The sequence below is a fragment of the Styela clava genome, chromosome 1 (assembly GCF_964204865.1).
Source record: "Styela clava chromosome 1, kaStyClav1.hap1.2, whole genome shotgun sequence".
Taxonomy (NCBI): domain Eukaryota; kingdom Metazoa; phylum Chordata; class Ascidiacea; order Stolidobranchia; family Styelidae; genus Styela; species Styela clava.
In genome coordinates, this window is record NC_135250.1 from 2,507,078 (window position 1) to 2,527,031 (window position 19,954).

Here is a 19,954-nt window from a genome sequence, read left to right on the forward strand (position 1 = left end):
ATTTTTATATAGCATTTTTATAACATAGCATAGTCTTTTTATACCTTATGTGTTGGCTGACTGGAACATGCTTCATCTCTGATATTTGTATATCCTTAAGATGGTGCTAAAGAGTCAATATTTATCTGACCTCACTAAAGGTGAAACCTCTTGAGACTACTGAATCTTCTTATGTCAATAATAAACCAAGGTCACGGCAATAAAGCACACACTTCTGAGAATAAGTAAATAAAATATAGTTTATTAATATCACATTAATAAATAGGTAAAATTCCTTGAATGAACAAAGTAAAATTTTAAAGAATTTCTAGAAAATTTCAATACGGTTGTGGTTATATGAGACTAACTATTCTTCCTCTATGCTAGTGTGTATAATGCAAGAATTTTGAAATAAGGGAGAAAAGAAACAATGTGCAATTTACTATTAACTCTTTTGTTCCGTATGACATATATATTCGTACTACCATCCTTGGTCATAATAGTTATTTTCGGACTATTTTACGTTTATGTTCATGTTTTGTGAAGTATTCCGCACTAACTAAATCATTTTGAGCATCCAACTATGATCCGTGCTTGATCTGTCAACATTTTGTTTTTTGTAAGTTTTTTATTTTACTACTAAGTGAATTTTATTTGTATAGGTATTTCAAAGCTTAGAGATACACGAAAGTATTTGTCATTACTTCAACAATAAGTCATTTGAACGAGCGGGAAACAATTTCGCGCACATAATAAACAAACAAAAATTCCAGACAACTATCGTGGACATGCTCTCACATATCATTGATTATTTCGCGTTTCGCTTCGCTTGCGAAGCTGAGTCTGGTTTTTCTGCAAAGGTTACGTAACTCTCTTTCAGAAGAGCGCTTGGAATTTCGTTTCTTTGTAACACGTGTTCATCGAAGCGATAAGAGTGTGAAACGTTCTTCTCAAAATTTTTTGAAATTTCTCTCTTCTTACCGGCGTAGGGTCGAACGGTTTTGCCTACGTCATTTGGGCGCGTTTTAGTAGGAAGACGCGAAAATAAGCTTTTTAAAGAGATATTGGGGGTGTTCCTTGTACATTTGGTTAACTGGTCATTACATATTATAAAATGGTACATAAAGTCGATTGTATACAGCGGAAAAAAAGGGTTAATGCAAAACTTCATCTTGCATATTGGATAATATCAGATCAAGACTGATATCGACGCATAATTCTAATTGTTACATCGTTTCATAATTGTTGATGATAAAGCCAAAATTTCCCGATCTAATCAAAAACTGTATGTACATTTAGATATTCTTCGCGGCCCACCTTGAATAGCTTTGCAACCCACTGGTTGGGAAGCACTGTCTTAGTGTGTTATATTCTGGGATGAAAAAGACATCTGGTTTTGTTGTCTTTCCGTCATATTACCTTGTTTTTATAACTGGGCATCTATAACTTGCAATTTTATGAATCCATTTTCATTTTTCTCTGTGTATTGTACTTTCATGTATCAGTATAAGCTACAGTAACCATGTCTCCTGTTCCATCGTTTTTAACAAATGAAAACGCTTTAACAACTTCAGTTTTTTGCGTTTTAAAAACGTCCGTCTCGATATTGAATTCCGATTTTCCGAGCGTTGCTCCGTCGAAGGAAAGACTTTTCACCCAATCTTCAGTATTTTGGTCGTTCACGCGTAACAAGTCAGAAGGATCCAGCTGCGTTTTATCGTTCATATTTTTTATCCTCATCCTTTTGAATTTTGTAAGAGTTATAAATTGTTTTTCGCCAGTTGTAAAATCGCAACCGATTGTGTTTAGGACCTCAATTTCTTTCCCGTTGAGATATTCCGAAAATGCTGATGCGTTTGTGTATACTGTTGTGCTGTCATAATGAGGGTTGCAGCAGATTGTGACACGAGGGTCTTCGATTGTTGGTGAACCTAAAAAAAAGACTTTTGAATGAGTTGTATTTCTGTATTGTTACAGAAATATATTTGTGTTAATGTGCAGCAAGACTCGTGAATCACTTAGGAAAGTTATTTTTCGTCTTGCTACAGCATCCTTGCATTAGGGGGAATACAGATACATCAGCCAAATACATATAGGAAGAATAAGTAGTTAGTCATTGCTAACCTAACTGAAATATTGAAGTAAGGTGTGTGGGCAAGGCATATAAAAGAATCTAGTTTAATAAAAATAATTAAATTAGTGCAATTTGGAAAAGCAGTTGTTTGAGACATGTTTTGTTTATTTTCCAATTTGATAATTTCTTAGAAAATTGATCAAGGAAATTGAATATTAAAGTGATTTTTATAAGATTGACCCATTTCACAACAAAAGAAGTTCAATTCAGTTTTTTCTATTTTAATTGTATAAATGGACCATTACTGCAGGGGCGTAGCCAGAGAGATGGGGTTTTGAGGGTCAGAACCACCGTTTTTAAAATGCAAAAAATAAGAGCTTAAAGTCCTGACTTTTTACGTCGTTATTATCTTGCTCTGGCCTGTCCCTGATGTATAAAGATTACCAAATGGCTTCCGGAACAAATTAATTTTGTAAGTACAGTTTCTACTGTATTGCATTTACAAACCTGTTATATCTGTTTGGTAGCCGCCTTCTCCAGCACAGAAACCAGGACCACCATGTGCAGACTGGCAACCGGTGTATGACTCTCCAAAAATTTCTGGGCAAATATTATAAGTTCCATCATTCGCAAAATTTTTGTCTATTTCAATGTACGTCATTCCGTTTGCAGCTAATGCAAGATGGCTACGCAAGATTAAGATGAAGTAGATTGTAGATATCACATACAATGTTCTGGTTGTAGTTATCTCCATTCTAATATTTTTCAAGTTGTATTGGCTATTGATTAGTTACTTTATATAAGAATATCTTGTAGTTAGCAAAATGGATGACACTTTTTTCTTTTTCATTCAATAAAAAATAGCATTTGTATCGATTTTTAACAAACTGAAAAAATTAAGAGTTGGAACGGAGATCTTACAGGTCTATAATTTGCTCAAATTTCAGGTTTGCTCAAAGCAAGGTCTCAAAACGTGGAAAGAGTACGAATGTACAGTAGGAGTTGGCTGACAAGCTGATAGCTATATATAGACTTATATTGAAAAAGATATTTGTTTCAGGATTTACGAGATAAGGGGTCTCTGCGTAAATCGACATTTAGTGACATGTAATATACATTGGCGGGTCGCATATATAGATGATACTATTTATAATAAAAATCAAGCAGTCATACATCTCTCTATTGAATATAGATTTATTTCCTCATTGAATTGCATCTCAAAAAAAAATCCATTTGAATATTTTTGTTGCCATTGAACCTTTGCACTCAGCATCAACTTTTTTTGCGTTTTGTTGCCATTTGTCTAATTATAATGAAATTGGTTAATTGAACGAGTAATTGTCAAATATATACTTGATAGGTTATAATATAATTTAGTCTACACTTGTCCTGCAATAAATTCTGTTACGTATAGAATATAATCGTCAAAACAGTTGATTTGTTACTATAATTCAGTGAAGCGCCGCGGGCCGGATCACAGTACTCCGCGGGCCGTAGGTTGCCAACCCATGTAATACATCATAGATACTCAAAGTGCTTCATACGAAGCCCCCAGGGCCCCTGTGAGAGAAACCTACGGGATTCGCGAGCTATCAGTTTAATTATTAAAATACTGACTTGGCTAATTTTGTTTGTCCCAAGAAGCAATAATGATATGAATAAAATTTGACAAGAAGCAAATACAACCATTATTAAATAAAGTAATTTTAATTACTCAATAACATTAATTGGCAAGTAACAATGTGTTTTTGGGGGCTCCCGAAGTATGCGAACCAAGATGGCGGACATCGGAATGTAACGTACTAGGTTAGGGTTAGGCCATAATTTTAGGTATAAATACTACGGGAGGCTCTTGGCTAGTCTTCGAACTGATAATAGGACTAAAATAAGGAAAATTGGAAAAAAATTATCGCTTAACCCTAACCTGTTACCCATGTTACGTTCCGATGTCCGCCATCTTGGTTCGCATACTTCGGGAGCACCTGTTTTTGTTTTTTATAAATTTATTGTAGGGCTCCTTTAATAATAGTTAACCCCTACACATGACCCATAACACCAAAAGTTTGAGAACCCCTATAATACACCATAATTCTATATAGCAGCGGTTCTCAACCGGGGGCCCTCGGCCCCCCAAGGGGGCCACAGAGGAGTTGGAGGGGGGCCACAAGGATGGGCTGAAATCTGAATTTACTTTTCACTTTAAAGAAATCTCACAGTTTTTCCTAGTTTGCTGCTCAACAAGGTTATTTCGCAGGGTGTTTTCGCTCTCTTTTGTGCAAATTGTTTTAACATAATGGGATTTGGAATCTATCAATGAAAATAACCCTATTAATACCTCTGGAATATTAAAGTAGGGGCCATGAGTGCTAAAAGCTTCCGAAAGCGGGCCACGAGTCATAAAAGGTTGAGAACCACTGCTATATAGTTTCAGTAGCGCTCAGAATTTCCGTGGCTGCCCGCACAATAATGAACTGAACAGAACTGCTCCACTCGATCGATTTAAATTTCACATCACTTTAACTAGTTAACGACCTTAATCAATTTACACACTTTAGTGTCTGTCAATCGTGGAATCCCCATAAGTTATCTCGTGAATTCGATTAGAGATGTTGCCATGTACAATTTATGGCAATTAATTTTCATGTCTCTTGGATTTTATATGTGGTTCAGCTGCCAAAGCCATTCTCATTCATATCAAAAGTGTTCTAAAAAAGTAATTTCTTTAAAAAAATGAAGTTAGATATTGAACCTCGGGTGTCGCTGCTCGATAACCATTCCTGGTTCCCCGCGACTTCCCTTCCCCAGTAAAAATGTGTTTTCAGTTTCGTATTTTGTTACTTTTGTATGTTATTTTTTACTGAATGAAGAAAAATAAATTTGACTATGACAATAGCTCAGAGGTGAGTCCCTTTCACTTATTAGTGAGTGTGTATGACCTTACTTTGAGCAAATTCTCTTGAAAAGAAAACAAATTGGTTGGCTGTAACTTTACTTATAAATAATCCTCTTTCACTTATGAGTGAGTGTTCTAATCCTTAATTAGAACCGCTTACCATTATCTACATACGTTTTCACTGTGATAAGTTCAAACCTTCATTTCACTTCCAACTTACTGTAATTGGTAGCCTTATCATATCAATATGTCCACCCAAGTTATGGTTCTCCAGAAGTGTGTTTACCAATATGTAAGTAACCAGTTTTGTTTGCCTATTTTCACATCGAATGGCTAAAACAGACAGTCCCCGAACTTGGAATAGAACTAAAATCGGAATGAAGTTATGCCCTAACCTGGTAAACACACTACAGGAGTATTCAAATAACTGTAATAGGTAGCCTCATCATACCAATATTTAGACACAGTGAAGCATCTCTAAGTACTTATGTCGAGCGGCAATCATCTCTTTTATTTCTATGTTTCCTATTGATAGCAACATATCCCAATTGACAGAAGTGCTACTTATGTTATGAGCGTACCTATGTCAAGTGATTTACTTCAATTTTCATTTTTTAAGAACTACTTGTCTATTTTATTAGCAATATTTGTTATTTTTTTATTAGAAAAAAAAAACGTAAATCGAAAGCTAATTGTTGCAATACTTTATTCTTGTCTCAGGCCATTAACATTCTTCAAAATTTGACGTAAAGCTCCATGTTACTTTGTATGTTTATGGAGTGTTTCACTTTCTCACACTTGCCATAAACTAGGCATTGAACAAGCAGTCTCCTATATACATACCGGTACATAGATATCGTGTTTTCAAAAATGAATTTCTTCCCAAAATTTTTTTCAATAATTTATGCTTCATAGAATACCCCTCTCATCTAGTCTTTCCATTGATTTGACTTGATTTATTTTAAATATATTGTCAAGAATTAACCAGTATATAAATAACATTGGTCAAAGCAATAAAAATGGATTAGAAATATAAAAATAGTTTAGACTGTATTTAAAATAGTAGATTGTCCGATTTTGACCATCCCTGGTCATTTTTCAATGCTTAATTAAGCCTGTCTGTTAAATAATCTTATTCTCAGACATTCACAAGTAAATTTTATGTCAATTATGTTTCAAGAATTTATGTTTTGTGTAGTTCCTATCCATCTAACATCTATGTCCAAGATGCTCCCTTTACCGTCTTAACTGTAATGATTTCAAGTTAACAGTTTTACTAGCATGACTTACTCAATTTTCTTATCTCCCCCTGTTTTGTTTCTGGTTAAAATCCTGCTGACAATGCAATTTTTCTTGAAGCTAAAAAACTAACTTTCACTGGACTTTTTCATCAAACATGAAAAAATAAGAGAAAATAAAATTCTACAAGTATGCAGTGGAAAATAGCAATCACTAGAAACTCATTTATCTGTACAAAATTTCCATCATTAGTTGAAAAAACCACTTTGTCTTTCCTTCAAGCAAAAATATTTTTAGTCTTTTGTTTTTGCTTCCGTGCTGGAATTATTTTTATTGCGTTCTTCTTTTTCTCATTTTCAATGGGGTGAATCTGACCATGGCAGCCATCGTTTGAATTAGTGAAGTGTTTGTGACGGTTGTTTACTTCTTGCTAATGATTTTTCATTCATACCAAGCCAATATGGATGAATATAATTGAATGAAAACGCGAAAAAATGGATTAGGAAAATAAACATCCCGGATGCTTTGGAATATACTTTTCAGATTAAATTCTGAATTTATTTTTAAATCGCTAAATTCATTATATTGAATATAACAATTTAAATTTTACTCTGAACAACATCTGAAAAGAAGTAAATCTAAAATAAATTCTTAAAGATTTTTGTAATATAAAATTCACTACATAAAATGTAGATAATTATATTTAATTTATTTTGTAGGTCCATAGTTTAAAAAGGATTGGTTCAAATTTCGCACCCCCTGCATCAAGGGTGTAAGAAATTGGGTAAGAAATGATAAACCAGAAAGATGACGGGGTCCTTCCAGATAATAGTAACTCTTTACATATCGTTAGATATTTGTATAAAACCTTGTTTGGAGCAAAACATGTGATTGAGTGCCGCGTAAAAAAATAGGGGCTCCTGAAGTATGCGAACCAAGATGGCGGACATCGGAATGTAATATGTGTACTAGGTTAGGGTTAGGCCATAATTTTAGGTATAAATACTACGGGAGGCTCTTGGCTAGTCTTCGAACTGATAATAGGACTAAAATAAGGATAATTGGAAAAAAATTATCGCCTAACCCTAACCTGTTACCCATGTTACGATCCGATGTCCGCCATCTTGGTTCGCATACTTCGGGAGCACCAAAAAATATATATTGCAATGCATGCTTCTGTAAACAAATAACTGGCTAAGTAATCTCATGACCGACATGCACTGGTAACCGGATGAGAGGCCTCGGTTTGCCATATGATTAAGTCTTCTTATCGGCTTTCTATTCCCAGGATAAATATGTAAATCCTATCTTAATCATTAACTCATTGCCACATACCGGTAACTAGATTTTATGATAAAATTCCAGTCATTTTGTCTGTCGTTATACACAAACCCAGGCGACCTATCTAAACAAACCTAACACCTGTTTTCATAACCAATCACCAATATCACAAGATAAGCACAATTTATTGCTCCTATGACATTGTTAAGAAGGCAATTCAACCTATTGTGTTTTATTTTGAGCTCTTTTTACTATTTTTTAATATTCGCCGGAAATATTGATTGATATTTTTGACCGTAAAATGACAGTGGGTGTATCAATAATGATCACCGGTATACCGGGGTTTTCTATATATTTCAAGATTCATGCTACACTCTAGCACAAATGTATTAACAATAATGATGTATAAAGTTGCAGTTTGGTTTTATATTATAGTTGACCCATTTTATTATTTTTCTTCATTATCACTCGTAATAAAACTGTCATCAATACCCCTAAAGTACGAGATGTACTGATATCTACAAAAAAGACAAATCCTAATCTGAATTATTATAAAACTTGGCTTGCATTATAGTTTTATCAAAAATTTGTACTTTAGAATTCAGAGTAAAACTATTATAATAATCTAATCATTATTTTCAATTCTGAATTATATTATTTTTACTTTTTTTAAGTAATAAAACTTCCATCAATACACTTTGAAGACAAGATGCCTCATTCAACAATACTTAAACTACACTTGTACTCTGTGTATTGCTTCCCTTATTCCTTGAGCACCTCTCAAAAATTATTGGATTATAGTAAAGTAGAAATTGCGGTGTAGCCAGGTTTTTGCTTTGATTTTACTGTCTTTTAATCATTTTTTTACTCTTCCATTCTTAGCCAGAATTTAACAACCTTCCCTTGCAGCATTTTTTGTATCCTAAAACGCTTTCGAGACTTTTGGGAAATTCATGTTTTCCGCTGGCTGTTACGGTCTGACTTGGCAATTAGAAATTTCAGAAACCCCTGTATTCTGTTTTCTTCCCAGATTTTTTTCTATTCTCTGCGTTTCATTTTTGCGAATGTATTGAAATAAACCTATTAACCTCTCAGTTTCCTGATGGTACTGTAACCCAGCTAGGACGTATCGTCCCCATGGTGGCTACAAGATGTTGTGAGTCAGAAAATTTTTCGATTTAAAAAAAAAACATTTTCCTGTATCATAATTTTGTAATTTGAAATGCTTATTAGGTCCCTAAGATTTTTAAAAACCATGGACCTGCTAGCTGTTACTGTTTAACTTGGTAATCCAGAATTTCAGAAGCTCCCCCCTCCTTCAAAAATCTGTCTGCACACCCAGGAAGTCTATGTAACCCAGGAAGAGCAATTCCAAATCGAACCACTTTCAGAACCTCACAACTAAACTGAATAATGGCTATTGACAGACCCTTATTTAAATAATACTGTAACCACGAATAAATAAGATTTGAGCACTGAATAATAATAATTTCCGAATTCAGAAGGGAATCTGAATGATAGCTCATTATTAAACACTTTAATTTTAGTCTTTGAATCGAAATATGGGCCATGTCTGAGATAGGTATTTTTAGATATAGGTTATCTATAACTTAACCATGGCCAAAGTTAACCTCACACATTATTGTTCAAAGGATTAAAGGAGGAGCGCTTTAAAAACTTGGGTTTGGCATTTCAATACTTGCTAAGTCAATATTACTTTTTCTATTGTAATCACATTGATCCTATTATTGCAGGACGCTCCCTTTAATCAAAATAAAAATTTGGGCTTCTACTTGTCAAGAATTGCCCAGTGATAATCTAGTGATTATATTGTACATATCTTTGGCCAGGCATAATAAAGTAAATTTTGTGAATGTCTTCTATTGTGCTTTTGTTTTATTTATCTATGTATCAAACATGGCCCGGGCACTATGTTCTTCAAAAAGTTTTCAGTAGATAAAATTTTTTTTATAAGCGGCTTTGTCACATCATAAAGCCCTTTATTAGCTCATAGAAGATTAATATTATTCAAAATTCTTTAGGAATACTTGACATTGTGTTATCTTTAGTGCACAGACCACGCTATTCCTGAGTAGAACGGAACAAAAGAAGTTTTTTGTAAAGTTTGGCGCACGTCTGTCACACTTAATTTGTGTTTTTTTTCTCTCTAATGTTGTCTTGTTCATCTTTCTCTTCTTATGCCTTTGTTCAAATATTTAAAACCACTGTATTTTTATTATTATATGTGTTTCTGCGTTGTGTTTTCCAAAACTTATGTACATACTTTTCAAAAAAAATTTTACCCTTGAAACCGCAATGTCTAAAGACTATTTTACTGTATTTTTTTCAATGTACATCTTATCAAAAAATTTTTTACCCCTGCAATGTCTAAAGACTCTTTTTTTTTTCACACTATTATGGATATACACAGAAGTATTAGCAGCTCTTAAGTTATTACTTGTCGATCTTGATCGGTAAGTATGTTGATAGGTATTTGTCTGTCTGTTAGGTGCACGCGATATCTCACGAAAGCGAGGTTGAATCTGCTCCAAATGTTGCATGTGCATTCATCATATCTCGGACCAGAAGCCTATTGATTTTGGATGAACTATGTCGTATAATTAACGAGTTATTAATTAATTAGTGATGGGACACGCGGTGTCACTATAGAATCATGAATCGAAACTGCAGTTTCGATCGATAAGTCTTCGGTCTCCGACCAATATTCTCGTTTTAAACGCTCTGCATTATATACCAGAGCCCCAGATATCTTCTGTTTTTCTATATCAATATGTCAGTAGCGGTAAATGCCAGCAGCCCGCTGCTTACAATATCTAAAAAGGGTGCTCCAGAAGTATGAGCACCAAGATGTCGCACAACCTGAATCCTAACCGGTACACACATTCTATGTTCAGGTTGTGCGCCATCGTGGTGCGCATACTTCTGGAGGTCCCTAAAAAGTTTATTCTCAAATAATCTATCGTAACTACCATATACACCGGATAACGGGCTAAAATATTTTTTCTAGATCATTAAATTTCATCTCTTTGCCTGCAAAGTTGGACAAATTTGTACACCATCATGTTGTGAACTAAATGACCTTAAAATGTTTTCCCTTCATAACGTATGTACTTAGTGGGGTGCTCCTGAGGTAGGCATACCAGGATGTCCGACACCAGAACGTAGTCTGTGTACCAGGTTAGGATTAGGCCATAATTTTATTCCAATTTTTCTTATTTTAGTTCTGTTACGAGTTCGGGGACTAGCCAAGTGACTCCTGTAGTATTTGTACCTAAAATTATGGCCTAACCCCAACCTGGTACACATACTACATTCCTGTCTGCGCCATCTTGGTGCACATACTTCAGGAGTACCCTCAGTGAAATAAAAATTGATATACCGGTAGCTATGGTCTGAATTAGATGACCTTAAAATGTCTTTCCTTCACAATGTATTTACCAGCACTTACTTAGTTGACCGATAAATGGTATTTTTTTCACCCCTTGCAATGGATAGGATAGGATTTACATATTTATCCCGGGGGAGAGGAAAGCCGATAATATGGCTTATCCATATGGTGAACCACGGCCTCTCGTCCGGTTACCATTCCAAGTCGGGTATGGGATTAGATTTACTGTATTGTTTGTTTTCGGAAGCATGGACTTGGTGGTGGAGGAAGCCGTAACCGACCAGCGGTTACGTGAACCACCCAACGACGGCGAGGAGTCCAGCAATCCTCTCGCACATAACCATCCCTGCATGGGATTCGAACCTGCGAACCCACGCAGAGTAGTTAGAGGTGCGGTGGCGAGCGTATTCCTAACGCTTAGCCCGTTGAGCCACACCGCCGCGCCAATGTCCTCAAACATTTTCAACACACCATTGTATCTAAATGGCTTTTGTATTTTTGAAGCAAAAAATGAAACAAAAGTATAGAAATGAAATAATATTGCAACACTGAGGTGTTTTGTCAAGTTTAAATTATAAAAATAAAATGCATAAAAACATTGGCAAGATCTGGGATTAGAAACAGAAATTTAAACTACCGGTAAGTTTTAGAAGAACCTGAGTGTACATGAAGCATTTTCGAATATACTATTTCAGAATGTGTTTTGAATAGTAATTTATATGGCTTCCGTTCAATTTTTCATTGGTATATTATGATATGATAAAATTTGCTTGAAATTGGGATAGGAAAATCATATAAATACTTGGTATAAAAAATATGTATTACCGGTATATCAAATTTTGACCAATTGCCGAGTAAAATTTTGGTTTTTCGGCATGAAGTTTACTAGTCCCAAATACATCTTTTCATATTTTATTTTCTATGAATTGCTGAAGCCAGAAATGTGTTATTTTAGAAAAAACTTTCTTATTCATAAAAACACGTTCAGAACGAAAATGCGCTGTATAAAAAAATACAAATATCAATAACATTTCAAACCAAGACTGTTGCCGAGTAAAGTTCTATGGAACTAGGAATATACATTCCTAGTTCCATTTACATATCTTGGTTCTATTTTCCATAAATTGCTGAAGCCAGAAAAGTGTTGTCTCCTTTTGAGGTAACACTAGATGGTGCTCTTTGAAGGGCTGCGGTCATTTCTGCTGGTAGATTTGTCGAGGTGTGGTCATAAATTACACTCAAACCTCGGACGCCGTTGGATCCATCGAAAAGGTTTTGGTAGAGAAGAACGATATGGTAGTTCCTGGAAATTAGATATATATTTAAATTTTAATGGATAGGATAGGATTTACATATTTACCCTGGGGGAGAGGAAAGCCGATAAGACGGCTTATCCATATGGCGAACCACGGCCTCTCGTCCGGTTACCATTCCAAGTCGGGTATGGGATTAGTTTTTACTGTATTGTTTGTTTTCGGAAGCATGGACTTGGTGGTGGAGGAAGCCGTAACCGACCAGCGGTTACGTGAACCACCCAACGACGGCGAGGAGTCCAGCAATCCTCTCGCACATAACCATCCCTGCATGGGATTCGAACCTGCGAACCCACGCAGAGTAATTAGAGGTGCGGTGGCGAGCGTATTCCTAACGCTTAGCCCATTGAGCCACACCGCCGCGCCAATGGTTCAGGTCTTTGAGAAAGACTATAGTCTATATACCCAAATAACATATATCCCCGCATATATAAGCTGAGTTTAAAACTCAAAAAAAGTTGCCAAATTAAGGAGTCGGATTATAATATGCGCATAACTCTAATCACGCTAAAAATTTTGCTCATACGCGCATAACTAAGCGCATTAACAGTCATTTGCTGTGATAGGTGCATACAGCGTGTTATGATTTGTAGGGTCAACTAAATATATGATTTTTACTTATCGATCTTGTTCGGTAAGTATGTTGATAGGTATTTGTCTGTTTTTGTGTTTGTCTATTAGACACTTTTGTATGTTACACGATATCTCACGAAAGCGAAGTTGAATCTGCTAAAAATTTTGCATGTGCGTTCATCATATCTCGGGCCAGAAGCCTATTGATTTTGGATGAATTATGTCGTATAATTAGCAAGTTATTAATTAATTAATTATGGGACACACGATGTCACTTTGGAGTAAAAGCAGATGAATCGAAACCGCAGTTTCTGTTTTGGGGGATCTCCTAACTTACGATTGATAAGTCTTCGGTCTCTGACCGTTATTCTCGTTTATGTTTTAAAAGCTTTCCGACCTTCAAACCATCCTCCCTCTTTCTCCTCTGCTCTATAGTGCCTTCTTAAGCAACGCTAAATATCAATGGCTTCTTGTTTAAGGCTTTGTTCAGAGCAAACAACACTTATGAGAGTAGTATAAAAAAAGTACAAGTTTTTTCCGAGCTTGTTAAAAACTTGGTTCTTGGTATGTATTGTGTGGAATGAGACTCCTTTGTTGGTACTCACGTAGTATGTGTACCAGGGCAAATACCCTTGTATATTTTATTGAGTTGTAAGATTATTTTACGTCATGTCATGAGTGAGGTTTAGTCCATGAGTCATTAGTATATGCAATCTGATATTATCCTTATCTTACATTCCCTTCCCTCAGTTTAGTAATTTCACCATTTCCCCTGGACAGTTCTTTACATAATGTAACATATTGGTACATACACGTCTGGAGCGCTTTTGTTAGAAAATTTAAATTTGAGAAATTATTTACTGGTAATTTGTGGTCGTATCTCCTTCATCTGTTTGAGTCAGGTCCAGTCTGTTTCTTGGGTAATCAGTTGATGTTGATGAAATGATGGTCACTTTCTGAAGTCCGTAGATGACGACAAAATCTGCCATGGACGGTGAGAAATCTTGTGTGCATTTGTCCATGGTGATTTCATTGATGATAGAATATCGGAGAACATCTGTGTGATGTTATAAATAAAGTATTTTTGTTATGTTTAATATTTTAATCATGGCAGCACAGTTGATGTTTTTATATTTATAAAGTTGAATATTCTGGAATTTATATTTTGTTTTTGTTTGGCTTTTCACAATTACTCAAACTTATATAAACTGAATGAATGAAAGAGCATTTTTTTTATACATACCAAAAGTGGGGATTTTATATGTTTATAAAGTTAAATGTTTTGCATTTCTGATCCATTTAATGTTTTTAATACGTACGTATATTATATAGAAGGTTTTGGAAATTTAAATTGATTCATTTTTTCCAATTATTTGCTGCACACTGCCCCAACCTTCTTAAATATTTTCTATACCCTGAAAGCGTCACTTTCAATTTGAATCATTTGAAAATATCAGAAAATAATATTTAATTTAATTTTGAGAGTATGCGAATATTTGACTATATGCAGTTGAGTTGTTTTCGACGATAGATTCTTATTATCTTGTACTTCTATTTTTAAACAACGTGCACTTTTTTAATGCTTTGAAAATTACTAGAATCGAACCGGGTTTGTTCAAACCTCACTGGCCCGTTTTTTTGTTCCATATATATGGTAAGCCTAATCATACCCAAAAGTAGATTAGAAGCCGAAGTGCCATCGCAACATACGATCAGTTGATCAAAATTGTAAGGCTGTGTGTTTGAACTTTCTGCGTTCGCTATGACCTCACTAAGTTGGGCTGTTGTGAGTTGCTCAGTCACAGGACAAATCCCAGGCACGAAAGCTTCAAATGCAAGTAACTGGCAAGTCTGAATGAAAATTTTTCAGTGTTTGTTGCATAAAGTCGGGTAACAGGATTTTCATATTCATCTCAGTGGAGAGGAAATGCGATAAGACGACTTGATCATATTTCGTACCCTCGCCCGGTTACCAGTCCATGTCGGGTATGGGATTAGTTAGTCATTTATTTGTTCTAGGTGCATGGACTTCATGGTGGAGTAATTCGTAATCGACAGACGGTTACATGAATCACTCTGCGGCGGCCTTACAAAACATTTTCACAAGGATTCCTTTAACTACTAAAATTTTCATAACGGCTCGAACAAAAAGATTAAAAACCACTGATAAATAGGGCGGCAATGTCATAAAACCAATATTTCTACTTAGCTCCACGCCCGCTCAAAAATTTGTCTACACCCCTTGTGATGCACGCCCACCATTTGAGAACCACCGTAATAGTTTGATATATTTATTATGAAGATCATTTATTACTTACATTACATCCAGCAAATTTAATTCCATCTGCTTCTATTGCAAGAATGATCTGATCCCCGGTCACAAGGACGAGTCCACTGAGTGAGAGAAGTAGGAAACATAAATTCATAACTATGTTATTAATTAAAATACTAAATATGATATTTATTGATTCAGATTCTGCTGGACTAACTACTTCAATCCTTTTTCTATGCTCTTGTGTTGATGGATTCGTATGCATATAATGCAAGGATGCTGTAGCAAGAGTAAAGACGAGAATATCGGTTGGAAACCGAAGACTTATCGATCGATAGTTAGGGGATCCCCCAAAACAGAAACTGCAGTTTCGATTCATCCGCTCTTGTAACTTGCGCACTGCGCATCGCACACACACACTCGGCGGGTCTCAAAATTCTCTCGCTTTACAAAAATCTAGATCACTATATCAATAATAGATTGATAACTCGCTAATTATACGACATAATTCGCCCAAAATCAATAGGTTTCTGGTCCGAGATAAGATGAATGCACATGCAAAATTTGGAGCAGATTCAACCTCGCATTCGCGAGATATCATGTTCATCTAACAGACAGACAGACATACATACAGACAAATACCTATCAATATACTTACCGATCTTAAGATCGATAAGTAATAACTATCTTAAGTGATTTAAGAGTCTTGCTATACACTAACACAAATATATTTCTCTAACGTTTTGTCTGAACTATACATTGAACTATGTATGTCTGAGGAAGTTTGACCTTGGTCTAACGAAACGTTACAGAAATATTTTGTGTTAGTGTGCAGCAAGACACTCTGGAATCATGTAGGTATGATATTTATTATGTATAATACATACCCCAAGTTGTGCATCATGTTATTTAAATTAATAAAGTTTAATATTTCCCTCTATTCATTATTGACTTATTACCAATTAAAATGATTTCCTCTATTTTTCAAATTATAATTTTCAAATTGTAACTATATATAAACTTATTTTTCATTGTATTTTCATAATTCTGCCGAAGTAGTTTTTATTGGTTTCTCAGATTTTTCTACAGAATGTCTTATACCAGGGTTTCCCATACTTTTCTGGGCTATGAACCACTGTTTGTGAGTCTTAATTTTGACGGACTTCCAAATGCCTAACCAAAGAGACTATATGAAACACTGAAAGTCGGACTCAATACATACTAAAGTTGAATACTTACAGGCTAACGGCAATTCGATAAGATTATGATCTATTTGTATCTGTTTCGGACTCTTTTCATATTGTTAAGAACCCTCAGTGCAGTCATCACGGATCTAATAAAACTCACGAAAATCGGACTCATGACATACTAACGTTGAATACTTGGAGGCTCACGGCAATTCGATAAGATTATGATCTATTTCGGACTCTTTTCATATCGTTAAGGACCCTCAGTGCAGTCATCACTGACTCCCATGGGTCCACGGATTCCAGTTTTGGAAACCCTGCCTTACAACAACGCCTACAAAATATCCTTCAAATACACTCGCACTATTCATAAAAATTATATTCCTGTACCATACTGCGACACGTATTTCTAAATAGCGTGTTACTGCCTGATAAATATTCTCTCAACCTGTGTTTACCCATAAACTAATTATCTTGCCCTACGTCAGAAACGCTTATCATTTTCCCCCAAGAATTTGGAGTATTATATGAATTTTGAAAATTATTTTTTCCTTGTTTAGTTTTTTTTGTCTCGCATCTTGTTTATAATTTTTTATTCTCACTTTTGATATTCTACCATTGCGGGAGGTTTATCCACAATATTCAAAAATCAATTTAGGAATTTATGTTTTTTATATCAAAGTTGTTTAATATTGAACTATTGCCTAAATCAGCATATTACAAAGCTGCTCGTCTGGATCAGGGGTTCACAAACTTTTATTGTTGTGACCCCTTCCAATAAATCAAAATTGTCGGTGACCCCTGTTCACATTCAAACCCCCAGTTTGGGGAAGCTCTGGTCTCAATCATTTTACATTGTCTAATTGTCTATATTAGAATACTTTCAGCAAAATTCAAATTTAAATTCATAAAATTTGACAGAAACCCAACTGTGAAAATGAAAATTTTAATATTTAAGCAACAATTTTGATATCGCAAAGTCTTATTAAAAATGTAAAATGTTATCTTTAATCTCGCTTATATAGAACTATGTATCCTGTCTACATGAACCCAAGCGAGCAAAAATCCCAAACACTTCAGTATCAACCCCAATATATAACAGTAATTGTGATATCGCGAACTCTTATTAATAACATAGAACCTTATCTTTGAATTTTGCTGAATTCCAAAATCTTTGTTCTTCCATAAAGCCATGTATCTTTTATACGTGGACCCGAGCCACCAATAATCCAAAACACTTTTGTATCATCACCCACATTATACCATCATCACCAATTAATATCAGAGCGGTAATTTTGATATCACAAGCTCTCATTAAAAACGTAAACTGTTATCTTTAAATTATGCCAAATTCCAAAATCTATTTTCTTCCAAGGAGCAATGTGTTCCGTCCACACAAACGCGAGCGAATAAAAATCCAATACATTATTGTATCATCACCCAATCTATACCTATTCGGAGACATCAATCATTTTCACACCTTCTTTCAAAGATCATTTTAAAACAATCAGATCGTTTTATCCTGTTACACGTTATTTCACACCTTTTCATTGTTGTCATGATGTAGGGAGTAATTCGATACTTATCTGAAGACTTTTTTAAAAGTGTTTGTCATGTAACAATTGTTGATTGTGAGGTAATAATATAAAATGAAACTGTTTTTCATTGATTCATCTTAAGTTCTTGATCGGCCCATCTAAACTAACACCATGCTATGGTGTTCAGTAAACATTTCAAAAAAATTATTTCTTTACATCTTAACATTTTGTTGATTGCCCATAATGTTAATCAGAGATTGAGTCGTTTATTTATTAAAAATTATCTTATCACTTATTTTGAATTACTACACGTTTACTCATTTTAAATACAAGTCAACAAATACATCCGAGTCATTAAATAAAGTAATTTTAATTTACTCAACAACATTAATCAGCAAATCACAATATGTTTATTTTTTTAAATTCATTGTGGGGCTCCATAAATAATAGTCAACCTCTTCAATGGTTCCATAAAACCAAGAGTTTGAGAACCCCCTGATATAGAGGGTTAATTATTTTTAATTTGTGTTCTGTTTTTATCCTAATTGTTTTATAGGCTCAGTGTTTATGGTCATTGATAGAATTTTCATGTTCTCATCCGGATAATAACCAGTCCGCTGCAATTCATTTTTGTATGCACTTCTGAATGTCTGAAAAGGGTAAACTTTTTATGGTAATGTAACATGTCTATATAACGACCCTTGTGCTAGCATTCCTTTTTATAAATTGCTGTATGTCTGAGGGTTAATTTCATTCCTACTGGTAATAATGGGTTAATTTTTTTCCACATTATTTATTTATGTGATCATGTAGAAGCTGAATAACCTTTCTATATTTAAACTTCAATTGAAAACTAATATTGACTTTAATCTGAACGTGACAGAGGACATGTGCCCAGGTATGTATTATGAGATTAGTTCCTATGTCTATTGATGAATGAACCAGCAGTTGAGATTGTCTTTATAAGCAAGCAAGTTTAGCTTGGTGTATATATATACAGGGCGTCCATAAAGTCCCTTTACAATTTTAATTTTGTTATGAAGTCAGTTCTCAATATATCTTAACCGGTTTGTTGTTTTTTAATCAGTAATTGTTACTTCATTTAATACATCTGTGTATATGGTATCGTTAAAGTCTGTTTGCATTTTTAAAAAATTTTAAGACTTCATGGACACCCTATATATAGATGGGTCTTACATAGGTTATTTGGAAAATGTGCTTTTTACTTCAAACAACACTCTAGCAGCAGTCACTTTATGTAGGGGTTACTATATTTTTGGTTCTGCATTGCCTATGCAATTTATTACAACCTGATTGAGGTAGCATGCTAGGATTTTCAAGTTTCTTGCAGTAGATATCTCCTGACAAGTTTAGAGACACAGGACATGTGCTCAGGTATATGTTATGGGATTAGTTTCTATGTCGATTGATGAATGAACCAGCAGTTCGAATCGACTCACAAAGCAAGTTTGTTTGTTATATAGACATATAGATATGTGTGACATACGCTATTTGAAGATGGTTTTCTATACACCGTTTAATGTGCTTTTTACTTCGAACAACACTATGTTCTTTTAGCAGCAGCCACTTTGGGTAGGGGTTACTATTTTATTGGAGGTAACAGGATCTTCCCCAATTTACTACACGCTGTGTGAGATGGAGCGCATTATTTTTAGCCTGCTACGATTCTTAAGTTTCTTGCATTAGATTCCTATTGACAAGTTTAGAGACACAGGACATGGGGCCAGGTATGTATTATGGGATTAGTTTCTATGTCTAATGATGAATGAACCAGCAGTTGAGGTTGTCTCTTTGAGCTTCCCATTGAGAGAAGGGTCATTTGTAGCAAGTTAAGTGTGCTATATATAGATATATAGATTGGTCTTATATAGGTTTATGAAGAACTTTTTATCTTTAAAGTTAAACTTTACATAACCTAATTTATTACATGCTTGGCAAGGTGGTAGGCATGGAATTTGGTACTCTCGAAGTATGTGTACCAGGATAGGGTTAGGCCATAATTTTATTCTGATTATCCTTATTTTAGATCTATTATGAGTTCGGGGAATGTCTGTGTTAGCCAAGTGAATATACCCCTGCCAATAGTAATCAGTCCCTTTACACAACTTGGTCTAAAGTAGGCAAACAAAATTAGTTACCTCCATATTGGTACACACACTTCTGGAGCGCCTGAAA

The 19,954-nt window shown here is 34.8% G+C and overlaps 2 protein-coding genes across 2 annotated transcripts; both read right to left on the reverse strand.

Annotated features, from left to right (window-relative positions):
• Nucleotides 1-240: 240 nt before the first annotated feature.
• Nucleotides 241-3,061, reverse strand: LOC120336520 (uncharacterized). Its single transcript, XM_039404250.2, has 2 exons — nucleotides 2,561-3,061; nucleotides 241-1,910 (listed from the first exon to the last, which is right to left on the reverse strand). The coding sequence occupies exons 1-2, from the start codon at nucleotides 2,805-2,807 to the stop codon at nucleotides 1,474-1,476; spliced, it is 684 nt and encodes a 227-aa protein (XP_039260184.2). The 5' UTR covers nucleotides 2,808-3,061; the 3' UTR covers nucleotides 241-1,473.
• A 7,953-nt stretch (nucleotides 3,062-11,014) lies between these two features.
• Nucleotides 11,015-17,074, reverse strand: LOC120336278 (uncharacterized). The gene is made up of 4 exons (XM_078117251.1): nucleotides 15,080-17,074; nucleotides 14,432-14,612; nucleotides 13,623-13,818; nucleotides 11,015-12,178 (listed from the first exon to the last, which is right to left on the reverse strand). Exons 1-4 carry the CDS (start codon nucleotides 15,410-15,412, stop codon nucleotides 11,986-11,988), a joined length of 903 nt encoding a protein of 300 aa, XP_077973377.1. The 5' UTR covers nucleotides 15,413-17,074; the 3' UTR covers nucleotides 11,015-11,985.
• Nucleotides 17,075-19,954: the final 2,880 nt, after the last annotated feature.